Source organism: Dryobates pubescens, chromosome Z (genome assembly GCF_014839835.1).
Source record: "Dryobates pubescens isolate bDryPub1 chromosome Z, bDryPub1.pri, whole genome shotgun sequence".
In the NCBI taxonomy this organism is placed as follows: Eukaryota; Metazoa; Chordata; class Aves; order Piciformes; family Picidae; genus Dryobates; species Dryobates pubescens.
The window spans coordinates 40,558,165-40,569,081 of NC_071657.1; the positions used below are offsets into that span (position 1 = coordinate 40,558,165).

A 10,917-nucleotide genomic window follows, 5' to 3' on the forward strand; every position below is an offset into this window, starting at 1 on the left:
TTCTAGGAAAATCTGTTGCATGATGTTCCCAGGCACAGAGGTGAGGCTGACACGTCGGTTGTTCTCAGGGTCCTCCTTTATACCCTTCAGAAAATGGGTACAAAGTTTCTGGTTTTATAGTCTCCATGGACTTCACCTGACTGCCATGCGCATCATCGAGAGTGGTTTGTCATTGAGATCAGCCAGTTCTCTCAGGACTCTGGGATGCATCCCATCAGGTCTCACAGGTTTATGTATGTTCAGAATCTTCAAGTGGTCACAAATCTGATCTTCTTCTACAGTGGGAGGGATTCTGCTGCATGACTCCCTGTCCCTTTCAGTGATTTTGCTCCTGTGGTCCCTATCTCTCCCTAATTCCCTTATAGTGGGAGGAACTTCACTTCTCAACTTCATGCCTTGAGGTTCATCCACTCAAGATGTGGGAAGAGAGTTTGCCCATGAAAAAAACTTCTGAATACCTCAGCCTTCTCCTTGTCAGTTGTTACCAGCTTGCCAGTCTTCCTCACCAGGGTGCACATGTTTTGACCTTCCTTTTCTGGCTGACATATCTGTAGAAGCACTTACTGCTATTCTTTGCTTCCCCTGCCAAGTTCACCCCATCCCTACACAAGTGGGTGGTGTCTCTTCCCAAGACACCAGTCCCTTCTTCCATTGTTAGGTTCTGCTTTCATTCACCTGGTAAGACTGGGCTTTTGGAAACGGATCTACTCCAGGTGCTCCACTGCATCAGACTGCTGTGTGAGAACTGTGCTTAGTGTGCAAAGATCTGAGGTTTGGTCAAACCTCTGCTATCTAAGTTACTGAAATCCTAAATGTCCAGAAAAGGGCCACAAGGCTGGTGAGAGGTCTCAGGCACAAGCCCTATGAGGAGAGGCTGAGGGAGCTGGGGTTGTTTAGCCAGGAGAAGAGGAGGCTCAGGGGAGACCTTATTGCTGTCTACAACTACCTGAAAGGAGGCTGTAGCCAGGTGGGGGTTGGTCTCTTCTCCCAGGCAACCAGCACCAGAACAAAAGGACACATCCTCAAGCTGTGCCAGGGGAAGTTCAGGCTTGATGTGAGGAGAAGGTTCTTCACAGAGTGATTTGCCACTGGAATGGGCTGCCCAGGGCTGTCACCATCCCTGGAGGTGTTCAAAAAAGGAGTGGATGTGGCACTTGGAGCCATGGTTTAGTTGTCACAAAGTGTTAGGTATTAGGTAATAGGTTGGATTGATGATCTCTGAGGTCTTTTCCAACCTGTTGATTCTGTGAAGTGTGTAGATACAATGCAGATTTACCCTGCATCGTTTGCTGCTGTGTAATTTTTTTGGCATTAACAGATACGTATTTAATTGTAGAGCTTGTCTGAGAGGTAGGTGGCACTAGAGTTAAAGAAATTCTTTAATTTTATGTGAGAAAAAGGAGTGCAGCAATACCGTGATTACGTGAAACTGCTGCTATTTAAGAAGACTCTATTCCCTTTTTGCCTCCTTCTGTTTTATTTTTCTACATTTTTGAGTTTTAACTTAAAGGAGTCAGGTTATCATGTAGTGGTGTATACTATGAGTCCTGTTTCTGGAGGGGAAGGAAGTGTAAGTACTTTACTTTGAATGAGACACAGGTTGTTGTGTGTATAGAGAGGCAGCTCCAAAAGCATGCAGCTTTGTTATGAATGACTGTTTACTACTTCTACTAGGACATTCTACAAATACTGAAGGTCTCTCCCTGTGTAGTTTTGTTCCAGGTCAAAGCTAACCTGTGTATTACTCTGTGAAAGCTGGAATAAAAATAGCATCCAGGTGTACACTTTATGAAAGTTTTCTGTTCTCTTAAAAAATCCAGCTTTGAAATATTTATTTTGGTGTGTGCATGTGTTGGGTTTATTGTGCACTTCACTTTTATATGTGGCTGTGGTTAAAGCAAATACTTAGTCTCTTAATGGCACATGCTTCCTATTATATCATATGTGCAAGCTGAATGGGACAAGCAATATGATACTGACTTGCTATAAATTGCAATTTTGCTGAATTCCGTAGTGGGATTTTCTGTTGTATGCTTTACTAGAAGGCTGTCTAGTTATAAGTGTCTTAATCATAGTGCATCACTTCCTTGTATCAAGAATAATAATGAAAGAGACTTGAAATTACTTTCTGCACGATTAGACAACATGCTTACATGATGTGAAAAATTAGCTTTGTGTAAATTCCAGTAAGATTCACTTCTGTAACTGTGTAAAAACAAACTCCGTTTTTCATTACGCATCTTTTATTTCTCTTTAATTATGAGTATCTTTGTTATCAGTCTGTAGAAGCTGCCTAGTGAAATATTTGGAGGAAAACAACACCTGCCCAACCTGTAGAATTGTTATACATCAGAGTCACCCATTACAGTACATAGGGTAAGTATGAAAGCTGAACTGCAGCTAGTTTCACTCTAGACTGTTTCTGCCCCTTCAATACAGCACAGCATTTGCCTACACTTTCTTACTGCTTATCAGCATGTTAAACATTTAAAAGGAATTTTGAAGGTGACTGAAGAGATACAGGTTCAAACTTTGCTACAGATTTGAAACTCCTTGACATCAGTTATCTTCTTCCAGATTAAAAAACAAGCAAAGAATGCATTTTACTATTTATTCTCTGTGTGAGTTTTACTGGAAACTCATAATTCTGGAATCTGATAATTCCTTATTTTGTGTGCTTGGGTTGCAAAAGTTATGTAAATGAAATATCTGTAGAAATCTGGTTTATTCTATTCTATTAAATTACACTATTATAAAATGCTCAAAATAATTAGTTACAGTTGATCAGTACTTTTCAGTGTTCAGCAAAATAGTGAAAGTAATAATTGTCAGCTTTATTGTTCAGTTAATCTTTCAAATGTCTGTTTACTTCTCAGGAGTGGGTAAGTACATGGCAGCAAAAATATTGGACGAGTGGCTTTAATTTGTGAACAGAGCAGTCTCATCCTTCACCCTATTTTGATGCATATCCAGAGACTAACTTTCTAGCTTAGTATGTATGTGGTATTGTTCATTGGTTTCTTCATTGTTATTTTTGTTTTACCCTTTTTTTCAGAAAATATTTTCCTTTTATTTTCTTTCAGTGCTTTCCTTTTTGTTTTACTGAACTGTAGTTACATTTGTTGATGAAAATCCTTTGTGACTGTATTTGTGCTAGCTGTTGCATAACAAGCCATGTTATGCCTACATTTATAGACTTTGCTTTTATTTCTGGTACTTTTCAATGTGCCATTCTCAGTTCTATAGCAATTTCTGAAGCAATGCTTACAGCAGATGAGTCTGAACACTGTTGGTGTCCTATACAGACATTGCTCAAGACATTTCAGTAGCCTTAAACTAGTCATGCCATCTCTGCATTTGAGGAGTACACCAATAATGCACTGTATTCTAAACTGATCATACCCTATGTGTGTGTATGCTTTGAAGGTGCCAGTAGGCAAGAGTGAATAAATGACACTTAGGATAGCAAGTTTGTGTTCACTAAAGCTACAGGAATACACCAGTGCCTTGGTTCAGAAGCTTGGGGGGTTGGGTCAAAAGGGACCAGGAAATGGAGTCAAACTGATAAAAGCTGTAAAGGAGTTTGCTAATTGTTTCTGGTCACTGAGTACACTTCAAAAGAAGTATTTTGCCTGAACTAGTTACAAGATACTGCCTCTTCAGGACTGAAACAACCTTTGGCCAGACTACTTTTGGATATATATTTTTAAAAGAAGAGATTGTTATTCAGAAGTTTCACAATTTATCTTTTGTATACTTGCACTCCTATTCATCTCCTTTTATCTGCAATGTAGGTAAAGGGAATGCGTCTCCTATTTTACAGTTCTGAATGCTGATCTAATATTGATGGTTTATTTACTCATTTATATTGAAATATTCTTGATCATATTTCTGGAATCATATGTGACCCTTGGAGATCCCAGGCTTTTTAAGTGGGATTGCTACTGGTTGAAATGATGCAAATTTAGAATTAATGATGCTTTGATTCTTTGCAGAGTACTACTAAAAAGGTTGTAATGGTCAATTGTAAATCTCTGTCTCTTGATTTGTCACCATTTCTGTACTTGATCATGGGTGACCACTGCTCATGTCAAGTGATGAGAAGCCTGAGAATAATAATTCAGGTCGCTTCTCCTATGCAAGATTTGGTATTGAAGGCTCTGTTGGAGTAACAATCTTGCAGCAGCCAAGACTGCTGCAATGTGTCTGACTTTACTTCTCAAATAGAATTTATTGTTTTTAATTTTTTTTTAATTTCCGAGTGTGACTTATTTTAGACTAAACCAGAATTTTAATGGGAACTGAGAATTCAGCTTTGGAATCTTAAACAGTCCTACTGCTCCAACTCCTTTTGGATTGTTATCTTTTGTGTGAGCCACACTATCTATACAAGCTTCTGAGCTATGTATTGCTCACATTTAAATGCTGTCTCCTAAGAGAAAAGTAGGACGTTATTGTGTGGACATTTTCTGTGAACTGTTTTCTTGCATTTTTGTGGAAGCCTAGTAAAGACAGCTAATTAATTAGAAATGTGAGATGTTAGTCTGTAGGTATAAGAAACAGAATGCCCTTGATTCTTTTGAAATAAAAATGAATTTGCTTCAAAGTTGTAAAATAGTGTGGAGGTTTTTAATCACATACTTGTCTTGATTCAGAAGACTATGTTCGATGGGATGTCATCCTCCATGTTGAAGACTCTTCTTCCTCGAAGTTCCATTTATTTTCTGTCCTAGCATGTACACTTTTTTGTAATAGGTTTCATGCTGCTGTGCTTTCTTGTTTGACATACATACTGATTGGAGAACTGGAATTATTTTGGATGAATTTAGAAATTTTTACATCAATTTAGTACAGTAACAGAATGTATTGAATTTCGGATGGCTAACTTCAACTTTTTGTTTTTCAATTTTTTTCTTCCTAGTCATGACAGAACAATGCAAGACATTGTGTACAAACTTGTGCCAGGCCTCCAAGAAGGTAAGTTGTGGTATGATGTTTTTATAGAGGCCTTTTTGCACACACTCCTTTAACACTTTGAGGAAAAAAAAAAATCAAAAAAAGGAGAGATTCATGTTATGAAATGGTGGAGGAACTGAGAAAAATTAATAGAAATCTGTATTCCTTCATTTATGTCATTTAACACTTCCTGTTAAACTGTGTATTTAAACCTTTTGCAGCAGCTTTCTAGAATGCAATGTAAAATAGCTTTTACTTTTGGTGAAAGTTCTACTGTTGTGTGAGTCTTCAGCAGGTAACTTTCAATTTCTGCTTTCATAATCCACTTTGAGACTGGATCTGTTCTAATTCTAGTAGGAATGCTATAACGGTAACTTTGCAGATGGCTTTGCAAAATAAGATGGGGCGTGACTTGATACAATAGCAGAAGTTGAAGAGTATTAAATACTGACAATACCACTACTTCTTGGCAAGCTTGTTTCACTTAAGAGGGACAGGATTTGGAATAACTTCATAAATATTGCATTAGAACTTTATTACAGGGATTAATATTTGCAATTTTAAACAGCGGAAATGAAAAAGCAAAGGGAGTTTTATCACAAACTGGGAATGGAAGTTCCAGGGGACATCAAAGGGGAGACATGTTCTACAAAACAGCACCTAGATTCCCATCGAAATGGTAAATGGTCCTTTATTTATTTATTTATTATTCTGTCTTGGGTGGGTGACAGGTAGTAAATTGATGAACAGACCTATTGGAGGTGTGTGCCTGGTTGCTTTATGATGCTGCACAATGCAGTGAGTGTAAGAGTCTTGCTTCATCCCTTCTTTTTAGTGGGGCATAGCATATTACTCTTGGTGAAGTAAATCTCCATTAGTAGTGCCTGCTTCAAAACTGAAATTACTTAGCTTCTGGGCTGCTAGCAGTAGAACTAAAAGTTGTGCTTCATATGTTTTGCTCTCTTTCATGCTTGGGGCTAGTGGTGCTTAAGCAGAGAAGCACAATGTGGGAGAAGCAAACTTTATTCTGTGTTGCAATATTAAATGATGCTGGTTTAATCATATTAGCATTGCAAACTGCTGGTTTTATCCCATACATCTGGTTTCTTATCTAAGGTGAAACTAAACCAGATGAAAGTTCAAACAAAGAAACTTCAGAGGAAAAACAGGAAGAAGATAATGATTACCACCGAAGTGATGAACAGGTGAGCTCTTAGGTTTTGGCAGGAATGGAGTATATGTTAAAGACATTTGAATTAAGATTTTATAGTTCCAACTGTTGGTGTGTTTCCAAAGCGTTTGTTTGCTTTCAGAACAAATACAGACTTTGTGGTAGGTTGAGAGGCCAATTCTCCCACCACGGGCCAAAGAAAAAGACTCAAGATAAACGTATTGCAAAAATGGTGGAAAGTTTAAATGGAAAAACAATGAAAGTTTTACAGAGAACCACAAGCACCGTGACAAAAGAGAGAGATCCCAAAACATACCCAAGAACATCCCACCCCCACCTGGGGATGCACCCAAAACCCCCAGGGCTCTTTCTACCCCACCCTCCAACCCAGCCTTCAGCCTAGCCAGGCCCAAGAGAGGCAGCTCACCCCATTACTGAGGCAGCAGTGAGGGAAGAAAGAGGAAGAGAGGACCCTCTGCTGATGTTTTATAGGGGAGCAGGGCATTATGGGATGAAATACCTGGCTTCCTGTGCCCACCCACTGGGCTGGACCCTTTTGGGACATCCCAGGTGTGGCTTTTGCAGTGGCATCAGGGGCCAGCACCCAGGCTGAACCATCACAGACTTCTATCACAGTGTTATTGTGATACATTAAAATTAATGTATACCAATAATTATGAATAAAATCTTTTGTACTTTTACAAACTTGCTATTGATTTTGTTTTAAACTTAGCCCTGTACCATGAAAATAGTATGGAAGTTGGGAAGTTCACTGTTAAATTTTAAATGCAAAGTCTGTTTGAAGGTAAAGTCCTTGTTTTGGGATAAATAAGCTGTCCCTTTCTAGTTATGCATGTCCAGAGTAAACTAACTGTGGATTAATTTTCTTTCAATTGTAACACAAAGCAGCTTTCAAAGGGATTGTACCTAGAAGTAGGTCCTCTTAGTTCAGAAAGTAAATCATCACAAGGAGCTTAGTCTAAGCAAGGAAAGCTGCACGAGAAAAGGCATGAGAAAAGAAGCATAGAAATTAGAGAGGCCTTTCACTAGAATTTAAAAAATTTATTATGTCATTTGTGTACATTGTTTTTAAACTTTAGATTATCTTTTAAACATGTTAAAATTCCATTTAAAACTGGATTTAGCCATTGCACTAAAAGCAAGACATGATAGAAGAAATAATTAAAAATCGACAATGGTGTTCTTACTGTTTATCTCCCTCTGGCTTTTGGCGTAGGGTCCTCTTGAGCTATTGGGCAGCCTATGAATTGTGACTGAATCTGCCTTGTTCCAATACCAAAAATTCTTGCTTGAACTGTTTTATCTAAATCCATTTTGGGTACAGTAGTGCTTGTCACTAACCTGACAAGATGTTGGAAATTGCTTTTTTTCATAGGATTACAGGTATTTCAGTTTAAGGATTACTAGTACTATACTTCTTCACTTTCTTGTATTAATAAAAACTGCACGTGCAATACATAATGAGAACTGCAGAAAATTGTTCCAGCCAACCCTGACTGTTGGCTTCTTCTTGAAGGTAAGCATCTGCTTGGAATGCAATAGCAGCAAACTGCGTGGATTGAAACGAAAATGGATTCGTTGCTCTGCACAAGCAACAGTCTTGCATCTAAAGAAGTTCATTGCCAAAAAACTAAACCTTTCTTCTTTCAATGAGGTAATATTATTATTTTTTTTAATGATTTTGTAGGTATGGGATTATTCCTTGGCAAAGAAATGTCTTTTAGATGTAGTTAATTTTCAGAAAATAGAAAGCATGCAATGTTTCCTGAATTATATGTTACGGAGCCATTTTCTTGTCCTTTCTTGGATCTATGCAGGACTTGTCACTTAGTTTGCAGTTTATCTTCTCATGGCCCTATTGAAATAGTTCAGGAAAAAGGCTTGGTTATGTGCTTTCACATGTGTTGAAATGGAGATTCTGGCAAGCTGCTTTGTTTGACAGCTTGCAGTCAGATACCTCACCCTTTGAGAGATTTCACACTCAGTGCAGAGGACAGGCAGTAGCAAACACTTTAACACTACTGGAGCCCAGCATAAAAGACATCACCAAAATTACTTTGTTCCTTTCTACACTCTCAGCGAAGCTTGACCGGAATGGTATCAGATACGTACTTTTCCCTTCCTTTGCAGGGGGTACTTGGAATCATGGGAAGAATATATGGTAAAAGGTACAAAAATAAAGGCAATGCCTTGCACTTCTAGTTCAGATTCAAAATTAACAGTGGCAAACATACGAATGCAGCTTCTGTTTTGATGGGTCTTGGCCACAGACTCTAGACATCTCAACTGACTCTCAGCTTGACATCTCCCTACCCCACATTATGTCACTGGTTCCCTGAATTTCATTAAGAATTTTCATTTAAATCCAATCATCTGCTTTTCAGTCCAATGTGACAGCAGCTTTCTGCTCAAACTTTTCAACACCACTTTGCATCTGTATCACTCTTTCTTCCTAGCTTCTGTACACCTCAAAGGAATACTCCTTATTATGGTTGGATTATGTCCTCAAACTCTGCTTGTCTTCCTGAAAAAAACTACTTATCTCCTGTCTTGTCCTCAGCTGGCTTGGAAGTGGTTGACACCTGGCTGTAGCCGAGCAGCAGCATAGATACCATCACTGTTCAAAAGGAGATATTTTGTGGGTGTGGATGTGGGTGTGGGTGTTTAAGCCCTCCATTCCACTGGGCCAGTCTCTTAGCAACCTGCTTGGCTTTTAATGAAGGAACAAATTTTCGGGAGTACTGTTTATTCATTTACTATCCCTTCCTACCTTCTTAAAAGGTACATAAATTGTGGTGTAATTAGTAGAGTAGACTAGAGTAGAGTAGAGTAGAATAGAATAGACAGGTTGGAAAAGACCTTTGAGATCTTCAAGTCCAACCTATCATCCAACACAATCTAATCAGTGAAACCATAGCACCAAGCACCCCATTCAGTGTCTTCCTAAATACCTCCAGTGATGATGACTCTACCACCTCCCTGGGCAGCCCATTCCAATGGCCAGTCACTCTTTCTATGAAGAACTTCTTCCTAACATCCAGCCTAAGCCCTGGGTAATAGGTACATAGTAGGAGGGTTTAAGCTTGGGGGTTCCTGGCTGATTGCTGTAGACTGTTAAAAGTTTGAGTTATTGCCAGTTAGATATGTTGGATAAATCATGCGCAGTCAGGCCTTTCTGGGTTGCGTGATAAAAGTCTTGTTGATATAAGCCACCCTGGTGGACCTTACACTCTTCATGCATGTTCCTTCTTTTAGTTCATATCAACTATTGTAATTCAGCTGTTTACTAGTCATATGACTCTCACTTTTTTATATTTATATCCTCCTATTTCTTATATTAAGATCTTTCAACACTGAGCTAGAGTAAAAATACATCTGAAAAAAACCCACATAAATACGGTATATATACCTTTTTTAGCAGAAAGCCTTCTGGCTGAATTTAGGTTAAAAAAAATTCATAGTATCTTAAGTAACAGAGCTGTCTTGGAGATGTGAGAATTCTGTGTCCACAGTAATTGTACTGAGCCTTTTTAGAGACAACTACAGCTCTCAGTAAATGGCATTAGCACTGTTTGGGAAGCTAAAATAATTAAGTCTAGTTCATGCAGTGTTTCCTAGGTAGGCACAGACATGATTTTCAGCACATATCAAGAAAAGGCATTCTCCATTCATTCCTGGTATCATTGTTTTGTCTGCAGGGCAACCACAAGATGAACGGCTTCAGTGTTTGAGGGAAAAAATATAACCTTGTCAAACATTTGTGTATCATCTGAAATACGGTATTTCATGTATTGTGTCCCAGTGAACTAACTGTCACCTTTTTTCTTTCTTTTCTGTTTTGGTCAGCTGGACATATTATGCAATGAAGAGATTCTTGGCAAGGACCACACACTCAAGTTTGTAGTTGTTACTAGATGGAGATTTAAGGTATGACAGCGTGGTTCCAAGTAACGCATGAAGCGGCCATAGAAAATGTTTATAAAATAGGCATAATTTGTAACTATACTGCAGTAACTCAATAAAAAGGTCATTTAATATCTAATACAGCATCCTCAAACATCAAGTACTGTTTTTTCCCCAAGAAAATTAACAAAAGGCAAAATATTATTTGTGAGCTGAAGGGGAACACTGCATCAACTGTCAAATTGTTACCAAATCTGGCAAAGAAAGAAGCCACAAGAAAATATTGTTTGTAACCATTCCAGGTAAAAGTGGTTTTAATCTGTGCATGTGAGGAAGTGGATGCATAAAAGGCAGAAGGCTTGAATGTCTTGGTTAGGGAAAATTCTAGTACCATTTAGTAGGCATATACAAGAATGGTTGGTGAGTACATCTTTGACTTCCTTATTGTGGTTGAAACTGTGTAGTAAACAGTGGGGTATTTGTTCTGAGTATTAATTATCACATTAATAGTGGTAGCTCAAACAAGATGTGTGTAAGAATGAATTGCAAAGTTTAATTGTTAAGAGGCAAATCACACCTGCAGTCATGACACTTGAACCAAGAGCTAGCATTCATATTGGACCAACAATATAGTGTGAGCTTGTAGTGTACACTGTACCTCTTGGTGGCTTTGGATGCACCTCTAGAAGAGTGACAGGTACAGAGAGCAGGAAGACATTGTTCTGTCTTTTTGTAGAAAAGTAATTGACTTGTGTCAGTCACAGGAGAGAAGTTAGTGGTCAGTCTTTGAAATGGAGAGGTTCCCCTGCACAATAGAATCCTACTGGAATTTGGTTTATATGACTAATTGGAAAAAAAGTTTGAGT

At 38.5% G+C, this 10,917-nt stretch overlaps 1 protein-coding gene across 4 annotated transcripts in view; it reads left to right on the forward strand.

The window, feature by feature from the left end:
• Positions 1–10,917, forward strand: part of PCGF3 (polycomb group ring finger 3) — a 55,994-nt gene that overhangs the window by 43,507 nt on the left and 1,570 nt on the right. For 3 of the 4 annotated variants that reach the window (XM_054178880.1, XM_054178881.1, XM_009905642.2), the window contains 6 exons: positions 2,280–2,376; positions 4,922–4,977; positions 5,525–5,635; positions 6,073–6,161; positions 7,665–7,802; positions 9,995–10,075. In XM_054178880.1, coding sequence (XP_054034855.1) covers positions 2,280–2,376; positions 4,922–4,977; positions 5,525–5,635; positions 6,073–6,161; positions 7,665–7,802; positions 9,995–10,075 — 572 coding nt within the window. The remainder of the gene's footprint in view (positions 1–2,279; positions 2,377–4,921; positions 4,978–5,524; positions 5,636–6,072; positions 6,162–7,664; positions 7,803–9,994; positions 10,076–10,917) is intronic. The other variant, XM_054178882.1, reaches the window with a different exon arrangement.